The 18,766-nt window shown below is 45.6% G+C and overlaps 1 protein-coding gene across 1 annotated transcript in view; it reads right to left on the bottom strand.

Annotated features, from left to right (window-relative positions):
• LOC310790940 (adhesion G protein-coupled receptor B1-like) overlaps positions 1–18,766 on the bottom strand; it is a gene marked incomplete at its 5' end in the record, with an annotated part of 240,863 nt that overhangs the window by 127,483 nt on the left and 94,614 nt on the right. The window contains 8 exons of the mRNA XM_083652649.1: positions 3,469–3,575; positions 3,732–3,833; positions 3,980–4,144; positions 4,926–5,090; positions 11,033–11,197; positions 11,689–11,856; positions 12,581–12,688; positions 16,703–16,864. Coding sequence (XP_083508775.1) covers positions 3,469–3,575; positions 3,732–3,833; positions 3,980–4,144; positions 4,926–5,090; positions 11,033–11,197; positions 11,689–11,856; positions 12,581–12,688; positions 16,703–16,864 — 1,142 coding nt within the window. The remainder of the gene's footprint in view (positions 1–3,468; positions 3,576–3,731; positions 3,834–3,979; positions 4,145–4,925; positions 5,091–11,032; positions 11,198–11,688; positions 11,857–12,580; positions 12,689–16,702; positions 16,865–18,766) is intronic.

Below are 18,766 nucleotides of genomic sequence, written 5' to 3'. Positions count from 1 at the left end.
CAGCCTTAAACAGCAGTGAAAACAGGGAATAGGCAATATTTAGGAATTGGGTTGAAACTAATGTCTCCTACTTTTTAAGGCTTACAGCTTACTTTTGAGGCTTACAGTTACAGTACGAGCCTAAGTTACATAGTTATATATAATATATATTATTATTATTATATTATATAAATAGTGGGAAGGTTTCTGCCAGGGTCTTTAAAGTTCAACATTGGTCTTGATTGACAAACAGACAAAGAACCTATAAAGGAGGAGAATACATCACTCACATCACATGTGTTCGAATTTTGCAATCTGTGGAAGCATTTTTCAATCAAAGGTAAAACAACACAGATACTGTATGATGGTTTATAGTGGGTCTTTCCATGCCTGCCCCATTCACTTCAATAGAACTGTCCCCAAAGTCTAACCCCAATGCAAAATTGTAATGCTGTGATGAGAGTGATGTCTCTTCCTTCCAGAGAGGAAGCAAATTGTTGCATTTATTATCAACTATATACTGTGTCATGTTATTTTTGAGGGCTTTAAAGCATGAGTGACAGATGAATAGATCTGCAGGCTGGGGCTATTTGAAAAAAGAGAGAGAGAGAGAGAGAGATCCAGGGCTATTCATAAAACATTTGGGCTATAGTCGACAATGCCCAGACCTAATGATGCCAATGGCCTAATGACGCCCATGGCCTGGTGCAAATTTCTAAATTTCTCTAGAATAATTTGGTTGACTATTGCAAACTTTTATTTCTTGCAAGTACATAAATTGTAAACACACAAATGAACACGTAATAATAATAGTAATAATGGGCGTCCGGGTAGTGTAGACTCCCTGCCTACCAACACGAGGGTCGCAGGTTTGTGCCCCTGTGTTACCTCATCCGGCGATAATCTACAATACGATAGCGTCTGTCTCTCTGTCTCTCTGTCTCTCTGTCTGTCCTTCGCGTATCTCGAGAACCGTTGGTTGAATCCACTTGAAACTCGGGGAATGCGCTGATGGCGACCCGACGGAGTGCAGTGCCCTGTTTCCGTGCGATCCGGACGCGAAACACGTTCAATATTTGAACATTTGTGTTCAGTTCTGCGCTCCTTCAAGCTCCAACTGATCTGGCCGTAGGGTCATTGAGGAGGTGAGTATTAATTAATACACAGGACAAGATGTTACTATCCCTTGTGCCAAAATCCGAGGAAAAACACATTTAGAAGCCCAATCCAGAATAAAACAAGCTAACAGGCTAACAAACTAATAAACAAGACACAAATCACCAGTTACCTACCCTAGCCAACAGCAGTATGAAGCATGTCATTGGGGTTTTCAAGTTTTCAAGTGGGCACCTTCATTCACCGACGTTTCGTTAAATTAGGCCCACGACACCTCAAGAAGCCTTAACGGTGTAATCCAGCGTCCTGGAAACACCCCCCTCCATGCTACCACCGCACAACTGCATATTACCTCACTATCTAAGCCTAGCTATCCAGGTCGGTTCGGTATGACAGTAAACGCAGGGTCGTTAACTAAGTCAACATGGACTCCTTGAGATTGAATGGGGGGGGGGTGTTAAGTAAACATGAGAGAGAGGGTTAGGGTTAGGGTTAGGGTTAGGGTTAACCCTAACCCTAACCCTAACCCCCTACGTGGCTATAATGGTAGGCTATAATGAGTCACGCATTCAGAAATAATATCCTCTAGGGCAGTGGCTCTCAAATGGGGATCCGGGGACCCCCAGAGGTCCATGGCACTTTGCCAGGGGGTCCGCGAAAAGTTTTCAGGGAAAAAAAAAACACTTTTGTGTGCAAAAGCTTCATAGTTCAACGAAAATATGTTAAGCTTTAAATCTAAAATGGTTCATGGATTACATTATAATCTGACAAACCTATCCATTTAAATGTCAAGCACGTTACCGTGGAAACAAGCTGAGCCCAAAATCACAAATTAGAATGAGGGGGTCCCCGGTATATTTTCTATCTTATAAGGGGTCCTTGGCTGAAAAACATTTGAGAACCTCTGCTTTAGGGCAACACCACTTCCGGGAACCCGCATCCTGTGTAAGTAGGGTTCCCAGAGTAAAACCTGGCCATTTCCACCACTGCTTATGGATGAGCATCATCTGCTGCATGCCATCGAGAACCGTTGGTCGGATCGACTTCAAACTTTGGGAGTGTGCCCTATTGTGCAGTGCAGTGCCCTGATTTTGTGCAATTTGGCATAGCGCCACCTACTGGCAACATAGAAAATGTGGTTTATCTCAAGAACCATTCGTCCGATCGACTTCAACTTTGGGGAGTGTGCTGAGGGGAACTTGACACAGTGCAGTGCCGAATTTCATGCAATTCGGCACAGCGCCACCTATTGGTCACACAAAAAGTGGTTTATCTTGAGAACCGTTCGTCCGATCGACTTCAAACTCGAGGAGTGCGCTTAGGGGGATTCAAGGAGGTGCAGGGAGCTGAATTATGTGCAATTTGGCATAGCGCCACCTACTGGCCACACAAAAAGTGCTTTATGTCCATAGCCATTCATCTGATCGACTTCAAACTTGGCAAGTGTGCTGCTGGGAACCTGACATAGAGCAGTGCCAATTTTTGTGCAATTCAGCACAGCGCCACCTACTGGCAACACAAAAAGTGGTTTATCTTGAGAACCGTTCATCCGATTGACTTCAAACTTGGGAAGTGTGCTCCTGGGAACTCGAAGTAGTGCGGCGCTGAATTTCTTGCAATTTGACATAGTGCCACCTGCTGGCAACACAAAAAGCAGTTTATCTCGAGAAACATTTGTCCGATTGTGACTTCAAACTTGGGGAGTGCGCTGCTCGGACCCCGATGGAGTGCGGTGCCGCATTTCATGCAATTTGGACTTATTCCAGGACTCTCTGTATGTCTGTCCTTCGCGTATCTCGAGAACCGTTTGTCGGATCGACTTCAAACTTGCGCTTAGGTGTGTGTGCGGGGGGAAGCGCCCACGGGGTGGTGCATGGGGGAACGGGCACTGCACTAGTAATAATAATAATAACAATAATAATAACAATAATAATAACAATAATAATAATAATAATAATAATAATAATAATAATAATAATAATAAATATAGCCGCAAGCGGCAATACTAGGTGTTCAAGCCTGGTATTGCCGCTTGGAAGGGGCTTGAATATATGTCATTGGGCCAAATTTCAGGTCTCTGCGGTCACCCAGGTCAACTACTGACCTCCAGGTGCATGTGAGCGCCCATTCACATTCTGCTGTAAGGGTTCTCTGTAGGGCTGGGCCCAGGGCCCCAAAGGAGATCTGGGGGTTAGCCTGGGCTGTTATATCGCTAAAGATTGGTTGTGCAAAGTTTGGTTACTGTGGGCCTTAGGGTTTCTGACGTTTATACAGTTTTACGGAAGAAGAAAAAGAATAGAGAAGAAGATTAAACATAGCAAATACAATAGGGTTTCCAGCCCCTTCGGGGCTTGAACCCCTAAAAATAATTACCGAAGTTTGGAGACTGCGGTAATCATTGGAGATACATTTCATATATGTGGGATTCTCCCAGTAGGCGATGCCCTCCTCATCCAGGGTGCAGCGGCGCAGGATGAGCCCTGTGTGGGGACACCGATAGGGGTTCAATATCATTAATGTGTGGGGGTTGTTCCTGGTCTAACCTCTCCGACAGCATGGGGGTTTAGTGTGTTATGGATGATCTTGGGTCAGGGTATGGATCAGGGAGGGAGATGGAAGGTGGGGGGGGAGCTCACCCATGGCATTGGGAGGACAGCGTACTGCTGCTGTATCCCCAGCTGGAGTCATCTTCCAAACAACATTGGAGAAGTTGTCCTCTCCACAGATTTCGTGGGGTTCTGCATCAGAGAAGAGTAGAAATAAAGTGTGTTGAATTGTGTCATATGTAAAGTGGCTACGACAGCTTTCAAATACATTTCTTATGTAAGACAGTTTTCAGTCTGGTGTAATATTGATAACGCAATCAGTCTTCTCATTCGCTGACCTGGGCATTTCTTTTCGCTGCAGCGGCGGACCTCCTCTGGGTCCCCAGGACAAGGCTGGCCTCCAAAAAAGGGCCCAAAACAAATCCTCTGTCTCTGCTGGCTCCCCCCGCCACAGGTCTTGGTACAAACCGCCCATAGTGACCAGGGCTGCCACTTGCCATCCACTGACAAGAGCAAGTAAGACATGAAAGCATTAGACAGAACTGCAATATCGCAAACACAGTTCGGCCACTGCGCAACCTCTCCCTCACGCCTGCTCAACTGGCATGTGCTTCACGCATGCGCAGTTGGGCAGTTGTGCGCCGTGCCGGAATCGCTCTCTAATTATACTAGTAGAGATATTTAAATACTGTTGTGTTAGTAAGTCATCTTTAACAGCGCTTAAAACTCTCTATATAGTAGCTCTTCAAGCAACCCGATCTCCCAATAAATTGTAAAATAGCAAAGTTTGTGGACCAACGTTGCCATGTTACAATTTCGGCTCCAAAATTGTAAAATGGTAACGTACGTTTCTACAGGGGTGGGCGTGGTTTACGGAGATTTTCTGTTTCTAACCCCTCCCCCTACCCTAACCCTAACCCTAAGATCTCAGAACGGTACCATTTTACAATTTTCGAGCCGAAATTGTAACATAGCAACGTTGGTCCAAAACGTTGCTATTTTACAATTTTCTGTGAGACTGTGTTGCTTTAAGAGGTCCTCCTTGGCAAATCTGCACACCTAATGGTATCATAATAATTGGGCTGTTGTCAAATGCAGGACATTAGGCTATAGCCTACTGTAAGTATTTTTTTTTCAGTTTCACATGGAAATAAACAATGCAAATCTATTTTAAAATGGCAAGAAATTGATTTTAAATGGTCAACATTTTTCCAGATTCCCCAGCTAAGGATGTATGGACTTCACTAAAATGTTGGCCAGACTACGGCCACGCCCCTATCGTACCCGGGCAGTCCCCGAGGAAGCAGTCGACAGTCTCCAGCCACTCTCCGCGGCACTCGGAGCCTCCGTACGAGGGGCCGTTACACTCCCTGGTTCGCTGCATGGTCCCATTGGAGCAGGAGCTGGAGCAGGAACTCCAGCTAGACCACTCATTCCACAATCCGTCCACTAGGGACAGCCGGGCCGCAGACAACAAGAACACAAAAGAATGATGAACAAAGGTGTTAGTCATTCCGTGTGGATATGCCTTGGGCTGAATATGTAGCCTAATTAATTTCAGTTTGTTTGACCTATGGTTTAAATGAAGTGCATTTTGCACAGTTTGAAAAATTGGACATATTCTCTTACAAAATAATTGCTTGGCTTAAAGTAAACTCACTGTGGAATATAATTTTTCCTGACAAAACCAGTTAGGAAAATAGTAACAGTATAGAGGACACGGTCAAGGTCAAGGTTTCTTTATTGGTACGCGAAGATTAAAAAAAAAGTTCAGCCGTCCAGAAGTTAAAAACAATACATCACATACGAATTCACAAGGCATCAAAACAAACATTTTCACAGTCACAGTCACAGAGCTGCAATACTGCTTGTTGACATACAGTAGATGCACACACCCCCTCCACGAGATTTTCCTGTTGCCTCTGCTTCCCGATCCAGGCGAAATGGAATACCATATCCGAATCCTTCTCGGTAAGCCAGGACTGTCTCTATAATCCCAGTGGAAGCGAGCGTTTTCTTGCAGCTCGTCAAGTTTATTTCACAAGGGCTGGGCGTTTCCCATGACCAGGGAGGGCAGGGCGTTTCCCATGACCAGGGAGGGCACGACGTTTCCCATGACCAGGGAGGGCAGGGTGTTTCCCATGACCAGGGAGGGCAGGGTGTTTCCCATGACCAGGGAGGGCAGAGTGTTTCCCATGACCAGGGAGGGCAGGGCGTTTCCCATGACCAGGGAGGGCAGGGTGTTTTCCATGACCAGGAAGGACAGGGTGTTTCCCATGACCAGGGAGGGCAGGGCATTTCCTATGACCAGGGAGGGCAGGGTGTTTCCCATGACCAGGGAGGGCAGGGAATTTCCCATGACCAGGGAGGGCAGAGTGTTTCCCATGACCAGGGAGGGCAGGGCATTTCCTATGACCAGGGAGGGCAGGGCATTTCCCATGACCAGGGAGGGCAGGGTGTTTTCCATGACCAGGAAGGGCAGGGTGTTTCCCATGACCAGGGAGGGCAGGGCATTTCCTATGACCAGGGAGGGCAGGGTGTTTCCCATGACCAGGGAGGGCAGGGCATTTCCTATGACCAGGGAGGGCAGGGTGTTTCCCATGACCAGGGAGGGCAGGGTGTTTCCTATGACCAGGGAGGGCAGGGTGTTTCCCATGACCAGGGAGGGCACGACGTTTCCCATGACCAGGGAGGGCAGGGTGTTTCCCATGACCAGGGAGGGCAGGGTGTTTCCCATGACCAGGGAGGGCAGGGTGTTTCCCATGACCAGGGAGGGCAGAGTGTTTCCCATGACCAGGGAGGGCAGGGTGTTTCCCATGACCAGGGAGGGCAGGGTGTTTCCCATGACCAGGGAAGGCAGGGTGTTTCCCATGACCAGGGAGGGCAGGGTGTTTCCTATGACCAGGGAGGGCAGGGTGTTTCCCATGACCAGGGAGGGCAGAGTGTTTCCCATGACCAGGGAGGGCAGGGCGTTTCCCATGACCAGGGAGGGCAGGGTGTTTTCCATGACCAGGAAGGGCAGGGTGTTTCCCATGACCAGGGAGGGCAGGGCATTTCCTATGACCAGGGAGGGCAGGGTGTTTCCCATGACCAGGGAGGGCAGGGCATTTCCTATGACCAGGGAGGGCAGGGTGTTTCCCATGACCAGGGAGGGCAGGGCATTTCCCATGACCAAGGAGGACAGGGCATTTCCTATGACCAGGGAGGGCAGGGTGTTTCCCATGACCAGGAAGGGCAGGGTGTTTCCCATGACCAGGAAGGGCTGGGTGTTTCCCATGACCAGGGAGGGCAGGGCATTTCCTATGACCAGGGAGGGCAGGGTGTTTCCCATGACCAGGGAGGGCAGGGCATTTCCTATGACCAGGGAGGGCAGGGTGTTTCCCATGACCAGGGAGGGCAGGGCATTTCCTATGACCAGGGAGGGCAGGGTGTTTCCCATGACCAGGGAGGGCAGGGGAACACGGCTGCGCTGCTGTTTCCTTCTGAGACCACCTCTTTTCCCCCACTTCCTTTTCTTTAGTCCTCTCAGATGATCATAGATCGGAATATTGTTGTAATCCCTTCGGACCAAGTATGGCAGCTGAAGATCTAGCGCACTGAGTTGATTCTGTGTATTCAGATGTAGCAGTAGGAGTACATTTGTATCCTCGGAGAAGGAGGTGAGACCCCGCTGCATACCAGAATTAAGTTGGTCAGAGAGAGTCCACAAAGCAGCAAAGATTAAAAAGCTCCATCACTGCAGATCAGTTGTCGAATGTCTAAAAGCACTTATTCATGATCGTAGGCAATCAAGCATAAAAGACATTCACAAACTCACTAAAAACATAAACCATAGGATGCCGAAAACCCCCACTGTCGGTCGCTGCATGAGCATGGCCTGGCTGAGTAGCTATTATCTAAGAATAATTACAATTTGAAACACTGAAAAATTGACATGAGCCCATATTTTTATGCTTGCCATCTGTTGATATCACTAATAGCACTTGCATACTGTACCAACAACCAGGTTCGGACCAGGGTTACTTGAGCCATGTTCAACCCTTCTCTTGTAAAATTCACACCAAGTCAGTCAACACAAAATCCAGCTGGGAATAACCCTGGTTGGACCCTTGGTGTGAAAGGGGTATAAGAGTCTGTAGGATGTACATAGGTTCTTGCTAAACTACCTTGTCTGAAATGTCTGTGATAACTGATATAAACCAGGATGTTCCTGCTGATGCTAGTTTTCAAGAAATTCCATGTTTCTCTACTAACTCACATTGCTTGTAGTGTTTGGCTATATAGCTAACAGAAGATTAATTTCAAGTTCCCTGGTTTCCTGATAAGTTAAGTTATGTTACTTTACAACGTCACATTGTTTGATTTATGATTTGTTTTTTGTTTCTTTGGGGGGCTTCTTCATGGGCTTAAACTTTTTTTGAGAATGTAACATCAGGTGTATTAGGTCTTGCTATGTTAGGTCTAGCATGTTAAGTTATTAGTGAAAATTTGTTTTTATTTTTTATTTCGTAATTTAATTTGCCAAGACACTCACAGCTAGCAGTAGAAGGTAGCGTGCACAGCTCCAAGGCTTAAGCACTGTTGGGTGCGTGGTTGCAGCAATGAACACTACAAATATAAAACCGGCACTCATTTGGGCATAATTAAAGTGTCATATCGGCAGAAATGTTTGTTTCGTTGCCGATGCAGATATTTCATTTTAAAGCCCTTATCGGCCGATACCGATAGCGTGCCGATATCATCGTGCATCCATGTTCATTATCATTACCTGATCAAATTACTATGTATGTAATTATTTAACCCATTTAATCCCATTATCGGTCAAAATAATTACCATAAAAAATATAATTATAGAATAAATAAATAATTATTTTAATTTAATAAATTATTAATATTTTTTTATACTTTGGCTTTACAAATGTGACGGAATGATGTATCAATGCATGTCCAACAAATATTGAAATAATAAAGGGTCTCATTGAAATAAACATGTGACACATTATGTGTGACATGTTTAGTGTAAATTGTCACATGACCAGAACTGTTTATGTCCGGGTTGCACCACGAGAAGAGTGTGGCTGCACCAAAGCTCCAAAACAAAAGGTTATTAAAGTATGTTAACATAACGTTAGGACAAATATTTTTTTTCTACACATCATCTTCAGTCTAGTATTGATATGCATTTGCAGTTAGAAGTTTTTTTCAGTGTGGTCATAGAATGAGTAAACATTTCGATGGGAACGATAGTGACCGGTGGGATAACACAGAGCATCTAGGTATACATGTACTTACATTAGGGATGGGTCTTGATTTTTGCAGTCAAGAACTGCATCCATGCATGATGCATGATGCATGCATGATGGTTTGTCAGAGGACAAGACGGCAGCCTTCACAGACACAGTGCTACTCTACCACCATGGCTCATGGGCACTACGGCACCTGGGAGATGATGTGTGTTGTACCATCGGAGATTCTATCTAACCTGGTGATGCAGGGCCTCCTCCCTGAAATGAAGGAGCTCATCTTCCTTCCACTCAATGGCACGATACATGAGAGGCAGAGGAACTGGATGTTGATCAGTGACGCAGTGTACAGCCTGGTGCAGCACCAGTGCCAAGCGTAGGACAAGTTTATGGTGCAGCAGTGTGAGGTGGGACGTCCCGTGCTGCAGGCCTCCATACAGACATGGACCAGATCATCACTTCCAAGGAACACGTCACCCACACGATGCGAGCGGTGGTCCTCACCAAGGCAGAGAAGCTGCTTTACATCAGCAGCACATGGAGAAGATCAGCATGCTGGCCTTCCACCCAAGGAAGATGCAGAGCTGGTATGAGAAGTTGGAGCAGCTGAGCCTGGATGTTTCTGCAGTAGAGTTCTGCAGTCCCTTTGTGTTCATCCAGAAGGCCCAGATCCTGATCAGAGAGCAAATGGATGATGCGGTATGCAGATACCACAGGGGCTGTCCAGCGGAGACACAGCCTGTACAGGGACAGCATCGGGACAAAACACACCAACAGCGACTCCAACCTGCACCTTCTGGCCAAAAACCCTTCCATCAACTGGGCCGAGGAGTCCAGAGCACAGGAGGAGGCGGACGGATGAAGCAGAGTGAGAAGGGAAGAAGCAGTCTCAAAACACCATAGAACCCCCTCCCTCCAGCCTTCATGAACAGTTCGGTCCTGAAGGAGTAGGAAGCCAAAGGCCGGCGTTTCCACATTTTCTTTGATCCCAAGAAGTCCCATCAGTGGGTGAATGTCCTACAAGACGCACTGTAGAGGAAGTGGATGACACCATGCAGAGAGAGGAAAGCCAGTGGTGGAGGAGGAACTCCCACCCACCAACCAGGAGGCACGGGCAGCTTCAGAGGAAGTGTTGCCACTGCCTCTAGTCCTGATGGAATCCCATCTGAAGCCACATAATTGGAGCAGGGCCATGCGCAGGCACCGCAGAGCCGCCCAGAGGTCATGCCAGACTTCCCCCCACTGCCCCATGGAGGTGGTGGAGGAAGAAGAGGAAGAAGAGGATAATGCTTCCCCCTCCAGCATGGAGGCTCCACCCTCTAGCACGGAGGCCCCATGTGTTAATAACTAGGCTGGGATATATAAGAATTTTGGTCACTTCATAGAAAAAATATGTTAATTCAGTATACGCATTAGATGCACTGTGTTATCCCACCAGTCACAATTGTGACCGACCATAAAGTGCAGTTTTCCACCTACTTTTCCATTAAAAATATATATATATTTCAAAGGGTTACTGATGACACATAATTTGGATATTTTCATGTCTGGGAAAAAATCTGGTTTAAATGGGTTAATTCTCTTTTTCCTTCAATATTTTACCATTGTCATTGCTTTGTTTATCTATTTGTTTTCTTTTGCACTATAGATATTGCAAGGCATTCGAAGCCAGCCAGGGGAGGGGAAGGGAGTAAGCCAGCCAGCCAAGGTGAGGAGGGGTAGGGAGGGGAGGGTGGGACAATACTGTAGGTTAGGTTTCTTCTCTTTTCTGTTGTCAATTATACTACTAAGAGATGTATGGACACATGAATGTGTTACAGGTGGGTATGTGCATATGATTTATTTCTGTAAAGAAATAAAATCAAAATCTGGTCACACACAAAAATGCACTCATGAGTCAAACTATTCTCATTTATTCAGGGCAAATAGAGACACATACGCATTTCAGCCTTGAGCCATCATCAGCGCTGATGCTCAAGGCTGAAACGCATATGTTTCCGTTTACCCTGAATAAATAAGAATAGTTTGACTCGTGAGTGCCAGTTTTACTCACAGCTAGCAGGCATACAACCAGAGCTTCACTTGTTTTTCAAATCTTGTGAGCATAACTATACCCCTGAACCAAATACTGAGGACTGTGTTCCTTACCTGGACAGACAGCAATGTTGCAGAACTTTGTCTGCTTCTCTGGGCCCTCACAGGGATCTCCCCCAAACTGAGGGGGTTTGCAGGTTCGTGTCCGGTCCCTGTAACCTCGCCCGCAGGTGGAGGAACACAGACTCCACGGTGACCATTCGTCCCAAGCACCGTGCACTGCAATCAGAGCGGCTAAGGTATGATTTATAGAGGGAAAGACACAGATGCCCTGGACAACACACAGCCACGCACAAGACCAACGGAGCACACTCCACTAGGCTAACATCCAGCATGCTATGGTATTGTATTGTGACTGAATGTCACAATACAATACCATGTAACAATCAGTTAGTGTGCTAGCTCAGTTGGCTTAAGTGGGATCATCTATATGACAATCTGTGGTAATCTGTGAGTTGAGAGGAGTCTCCCTCCCTGCCTGCATGTAGAGGGGGCTGGAAAACACCATGGAATCCTGATCATTACAGCAGGGGTCCTTCTCATCTGCAGGCACAGCCCTTTCTGTAAGGGAAGGGCAGAAATCCACCCTGGGGCCGTGTATTTGTTAAGATCCTGAGGAGGGGAGTCAGGGTGTCTTGTATGGGTGAGGCAGGGCGGGGTCCGGCAGAGGGCTGGGTGAGGGCAGGGCGGTGGCAGTGGACAGGGCTTACCTGGACAAACGGCAGAGTTGTTGCAGGGTCTCTGCTCTCGCAGTGGCCCGCTACACTGGGTGCTGTAGGAGGAGGACACACAGAAACGAGTGCGGCTCTGCCAGCCCTCCCCACACGTGGCAGAACATACACTCCACGCCGACCACTCCTCACCTGACGCTGAGTCTACTGAGGGAGGCAGGGGTGGGGAGAGGATGGGAGGAGAGGGAGGAGGAGGAGGAAAGGAGAGGGCCAAAACCAATTAGCATGCGGGATGCAGCCTCCTCGGCCAAAAGAGGAAAGGGTGCTGCGTGACTGGGTGGTGGGGGGGGGGGGGGGGGGAGCGGAGGAGGGGAGAGATTTTGTTCTGCCATTCTTTCTGCAACTCATGGGGCTCTGATGCCATATCCTCTGCATCCACTTCAAGGGGAAGTGAATGCCACTGGTTTAGGATATGTCAATCATCTCTGCAAAGGCCATGATTGCCCATTCAGAAGGGTCCTGGTCAGTCGAGCCCAGGCCAGCAAGGGGAAAGTTGGGCAGTCATGGCTGTCCAACAGGGGAAGCAGGAAGAGGAGAACTAAACAGGATGTGGGGAATTGATTGGCTAATCGACCAGAGCTATTCACAGAGAAGGAAGACTCCATTAAGTTTTAATATCATGTTTTACAGACAAGGGCACAATCTCCTGGCATGACCTCACGTCAAATACCATTTCACCATGTTCATTCAGGGTCCATGTTGGAAGTAGTCCATTGCGGACGTGACACTCTTTTGGGAGATTTTGATAGATGTGTATTTGAGGAGTGTGTGGTGGGTTTTGAGTCTCTTGGTGTGGTGTTGTGAGTGTGGTGGTCACCCAAGCTGCCATAGTGACTGATGCATGGGATCCCGCTGCGTCCCGTTGTCTTACCTGTCTGTGGGCTCTGCTGTCCGCCGCGGGGCTTGTCTACGTCATCGCGCTTGCGGCTGTCCACCGAGCGAAGTGATTGGCTGCGAGAGAGATGATGACGGCCTTTGCCTAAAGGGGTGAGGCAAGGCCAGGAGGGGGAGGTGTTAGAAGCCGAGCTCCGCCACTAATGCTGTGTTCCAGACAACTCGGAACTCAGGGTTTTCCAACCTCCTACAAGAAAAAGTACACTGGAACGCCACTCAAAGTCGGAGTTCCTATTTGTAAAAAATTGACCCCGACTTTACACTTCACAGAGAATCAGTTGTCTGATGTGACCCAACACACAACAATGTTGGGCACCTGGAACGCTTGGAGGTCGGAAATCAGAAATTTCAACTGGGAAATTCCGACCTGTGAGTTGTCTGGAACGCAGCACAATAGGTTATATTTCCGGAGCACAACCGTGACGTGATTGGTCACCCAGAGCAGCATCAGCCAAACTTGGGACTTTTATGAAATGCAGGTGTGTGTGTGTGTGTGTGTGTGGCAGCCCATTCTTAAAACAATTGTGACATAGTAATTTTGGTCCACAGCCCAAGGACGTTGTAATTTCACAAACACGGTGTTAAAATTCTCAGAAGGTAACGTTTGTTTGGCCGTGACAGCCAGGTGGTTGTTTAACATAACTACAGTCTGATATTGAAATAGGTCACAGCAAAGGTGAGGGGGTGGGATTGGTCGACCGGTAACTTCCTCGTCACAAGAGAGTGCCTCCCAACGTGTCCCGATTTTTAACCGTAACCCAAACCAACCCTAACCAAGTTGTTTTAGTAGCCTAACCTTAACCAAGTTGTTTTAGTAGCCTACCCTTAACCAAGTTGTTATAGTAACCTAACCTTAACCAAGTTGTTTTAGTTGCCTAACCTTAACCAAGTTGTTTTAGTAGCCTAACCTTAACCAAGTTGTTTTAGTAGCCTAACATTAAACAAGTTGTTTTAGTAGCCTAACCTTAACCAAGTTGTTTTAGTAGCCTAACATTAACCAAGTTGTTTTAGTAGCCTAACCCACGTTGTTTTAGTAGCCTAACATTAACCAAGTTGTTTTAGTAGCCTAACCTTAACCAAGTTGTTTTAGTAGCCTACCCTTAACCAAGTTGTTTTAGTAGCCTAACATAACCACGTTGTTTTAGTAGCCTAACCTTAACCAAGTTGTTTTAGTATACTACCCTTAACAAAGTTGTTTTAGTAGCCTAACCTTAACCAAGTTGTTTTAGTAGCCTACGCTTAACCAAGTTGTTATAGTAACCTAACCTTAACCAAGTTGTTTTAGTTGCCTAACCTTAACCAAGTTGTTTTAGTAGCCTAACCTTAACCAAGTTGTTTTAGTAGCCTAACCTTAACCAAGTTGTTTTAGTAGCCTAACCTTAACCAAGTTGTTTTAGTAGCCTAACCTTAACCAAGTTGTTATAGTAGCCTAACCTTAACCAAGTTGTTATAGTAGCCTAACCTTAACCAAGTTGTTTTAGTAGCCTAACCTTAACCAAGTTGTTATAGTAACCTAACCTTAACCAAGTTGTTTTAGTTGCCTAACCTTAACCAAGTTGTTTTAGTAGCCTAACCTTTACCAAGTTGTTTTAGTATCCTAACCTTAACCAAGTTGTTATAGTAGCCTAACCTTAACCAAGTTGTTATAGTAGCCTAACCTCAACCAAGTTGTTATAGTAGCCTAACCTTAACCAAGTTGTTTTAGTAGCCTAACCTTAACCAAGTTGTTATAGTAACCTAACCTTAACCAAGTTGTTTTAGTTGCCTAACCTTAACCAAGTTGTTATAGTAGCCTAACCTCAACCAAGTTGTTATAGTAGCCTAACCTTAACCAAGTTGTTTTAGTATCCTAACATTAACCAAGTTGTTTTAGTAGCCTAACCCTAACCAAGTTGTTTTAGTAGCCTAACCTTAACCAAGTTGTTTTAGTAGCCTAAGTCGATTTTGTTACCTAAACACCTAAACAAGTTGTAAGTTGTTTTTGTTACTTAAACATAACTGACGTTTAAACATAATCGGTGTGACATTTTCCAATTAAAATACATTTGTTTCCAAATGGATGTTGAGATTCTACAATTTTAGAGCCGTTATTGTGAAACTACAACGTTGCCATTTCACAATTGTTTTGGAGATTGCGTTGGTGTGCGCGCGGTCGTCATTTTAGTGTTTCCAGCTGTTGCCTACTGGTGTTCATCTGAGTGTGACGCGTGTTCATACGCCTCTAATGGCACGAGGAAGTGAAAAAAGCACACATCTATAGCTGTGACAATCTGCCGCTAGGGCCATTTGTCAGTTCTGTGCAAAGGAAGAAAGCTTTATGCAATGAAAGCACAACCCTTCAGTGAAAGTGCTACACTGTCTCAGTCAATAGCAGAGGTGCTTTCTACATTGTAATGCTCAGATGTTCTTCTTTGCTCAGCAGTGTCCCTGTAGCCATGTCTGAGAGTAATGATTTGGACACATTGTAGCCATGTCTGAGAGTAATGATTTGGACACATTGTAACATGCATGGTCTTGAAAACGGTTGACCATGACTTCATTATTGTTCCATCGATCAATGTCCCCTTTCCAACATGCACTCCTTAAGTCAAAGCACTGACTTATAGACAGGTGGAGGCAAACACACATGAAGAAGATGTGAGAAAGAGCAGAAGACAAGTGGCTGTAAATACACACCAACATCGAGAAACATGTGGGTGCACTTGTTGACAAACACGTCACGTACACATGAACACACACACACACACACACACACACACACACACACACACACACACACATAGAGTGACAAAGTCACACCCTCTTCCAGTTTAGGCATACGAACCAAGGGATTTCATCTGCCATTCTTTTTTCCATTGGCAATGCTTATAAAAAGTTTTGCTTTGTCAAACCAAGCTATATCTGGAATCACGAGACCATACATTTCACTCGGACCAAAAATTGCGGATGAAAAAAAAAGTTTCGGTTTTGGTACAAATATTTAAATTAACTCATTCTCTGCCAAAGACGTACTCGGACGTACTTTTAACAATGGCGTTCTGTGCCAAGGACGTACTCGGACGTACTTTCATGTTTTGCTTGTTTACATTAGATCAGACCCTTTCCCAGCCTGTGACATTGTTTCAAGTCAAACTGATGAAAGGAACCCGCTAAATCACGTTTAGTATTTATAGTATAGTCACCCATTTAGCAGTAAACAGAGTCCGAAACAGAGTCCGACGATCATGAGCGGCCATTTGTGCATTGAGCAGCATTTGCGGCCATTGAGGAACTGCCTGTGATTCCTGTGTGCGTGTGTGTGAGACGAGAGAGAGAGAGAGAGAGAGAGAGAGAGAGAGAGAGAGAGAGAGAGAGAGAGAGAGCGAGAGAGAGAGCAAGAGAGAGAGAGAGAGAGAGAGAGCGAGAGAGAGAGAGAGAGAGAGAGAGAGAGAGAGAGAGAGAGAGAGAGAGAGAGAGAGAGCGAGCGAGCATAAGGGTTAATTTGGTCCGTCCAGTCTTGGACTATCTGGTAAATAAGTTCCAGGAAGTAAAAGTCAGTAAAAACTTTTTTTTATTTTTATTTTTATTTTTTGGGGAAAACAAATACTGTATATGTCTGATGTGTCACTGAGGCAAAAAAGTAAAAGGCTCAAAAGAGAGTTCTGCTTGAAACGGTGTCCTTCACTAAAAACCTATTTTTCTGCTATTTGTCTCCCAAGGAGTGCATTTTTAGTGAAAACAAGCTAACTTCCACTGCTTGTAACTAAACAAGGAAACATTTTTGAGTTTCAGTTTTTTACAAGGGGTAAGAAGAGAGTCTCTGCTTTATTGTGAGATATGTTGTGTAATTTTATTCCTAGCACAGAATATTCTGTGGGTCCTGGAAGATCAGGAAATATGCTCAAAATCCTGGCACTGGGAGCACACAGACCGAAATGACCCTGGCAGAGAATGAGTTAAGTAGAGGTATTTTTATAAGCATTTTAAAAAATGTCTATGGAAAAATAAATGGCGTGGTTGGTGGATATTCCATACATATATACCAGACGAGGGCGTAACTTTTGCTCTCTATACACATCCACGTGGACACAGGCGGGGTGTGTGTTAGGGGCGGGCTCACCGGCCTGGCAGGGCTGTGCATTGCAGGGCCGGCCCTCCTCCACCACGCCCTCGCACAGGTATGACTCCTCCGGGGGCGACTGGCAGCTCCGCGTCCGAGTCTGAACACCCCCTCCGCACTCACTGCTGCACTGTGCCCACTGGCTCCATGCACTCCACACACCTGGAGACCACACACACACACACACACACACACACACACACACACACACACACACACACACACACACACACACACACACACACACACACACACACACACACACACAGGCAGTGTTATGCCCTGGGAAATGCCACGTTTTAAGGGAAAGTCCGCCTGGTTGCCAGAATAAAATGTCTGCATTTAGCTTTCTGCAATCCAGGGATATATCATGTTTCAACCCGATCTCCCAAAAAATTGTAAAATAGCAACGTTTGTGGACAAACGTTGGTATTTTACAATGTCGGCTAAGAAATTGTAAAATGGGAACGTATGTGTCTACAGCGGTGGGCGTGGTTTGGGCGTGTTTTACGGAGATTTTCTGTTTCTAACCCCTCCCCCTACTCTAATCCTAACCCTAAAATCTCAGAACGTTACTATTTTACAATTTTCGAGCCGAAATTGTAAAATAGCAACGTTGGTCCATATCGTTGGTATTATACAATTTTCTGTGAGACTGTGTTGCATGTTTCTGAACCAAAAATACGTTGCATAGCCAATCACGTTTATATACGTGTATCAGTGTTACACACAGAGTCTGCTAGTGAAATAGCGTGGTGGCCAGTTTCAAAGTATTAAAGGGAGGCTTTGCCGATTTTCAACCGACTTGGTATCATTATAATCTTGGTAACATAAGCAGATGGACAGTGCTTACCTTCTCTACTGTATATGTTTTAGAAATATCTGTTTGTCTGTCTGCAGAAACTCCGCCCCTACCAGCTGGTATGAGTAATTAATGCTTGTTAAGGCTCTTGATGCAATTCTCTGTGGATGTGCGCATACAGAAAACATAAAAATAAACAATAACAGCCGTCCTCGAGCAACATCTGTTCACTTCTGTGTCCAGAATGTCCAGAATACCAAAGTGCCTGGAATCAACTGCAGGGAAACATGAAGACAAAGTCAAGGCTGCCCGTCTGCAGAATACTGATATTGTAATGATACAAAGTGGGTTGAAAATCGGCAAAGCCATCTTTTAATGTTTTAAGCCTAACCCAAACCTTGCCTAAACCTAAACATAACTGTTTTTTCCACTTGCCTATATAACCAACGTTGTTAAAGTTGCATTAATGTTGGAAAGGCATCTAGGCCTATTAGCTGCCTTCCCATCGCCGTTTTCTTTCCAATTTACATTGAGATTGTAGGTTTGCACAAATTAAACTTGCCTAATTTTGTAAATTTAAAAGGCAGATGTTTTCAAATTTATATTGAGATTGTAGGTTTGCACAAATTAAACTTGCCTAATTTTATAAATTTAAAAGGCCGATGTTTTCAAATTTACATTGAGATTGCCAACATTTTATTCTGGCGATTGGATTTGGAAAGTCCATCCTAAAAGACTGTTTTTGGGTGCAAGTTGTGCAACAAGCAACAAGTTCACGCCCCTTATCTGTGAGTTGTTGAAAGGCATTCTGGGAAACTTAGTAAATCACTTACTGAAGTAGAAGTAGATGTGACAGGCCCAGGGAAAGTGGGTGCACCAAAAAATGTCCATTGCAACACAGAGTAACTCCTGCAATACACTGACCATCACAGATTGATGATATCTAACAGCGTAAGAGTATCCAGGGGGGATTTTCTTCTGTTAAAGCATAGGTGTGATGAATGCCGTTGTCACTGTGAAGTCCCCGTCCGGCCATTGTGATTTAATGTGCTCCATTAAGATGTGTGCTGATAGGAGGAGGAGCGCGTCCCGCGTGCTCATGAATGTTTAATGGCACAGACAGATGCCTCTCAGCCCCCACAGGCAACGACAAATATGTATTAATCTACATGAATAGAACATAAGCTGGCCAATGTCCAGACACACGTTTTTAATTACTCGCAAATCAATTTCCTCGGGGCAGCAGGAGGGGGCAGCGTGGG

This window comes from Poromitra crassiceps, assembly GCF_964638095.1.
Source record: "Poromitra crassiceps genome assembly, chromosome: 1".
In the NCBI taxonomy this organism is placed as follows: domain Eukaryota; kingdom Metazoa; phylum Chordata; class Actinopteri; order Beryciformes; family Melamphaidae; genus Poromitra; species Poromitra crassiceps.
Note: the sequence above shows the minus strand (reverse complement) of the source record. Positions and strands in the feature narration are given on the sequence as shown.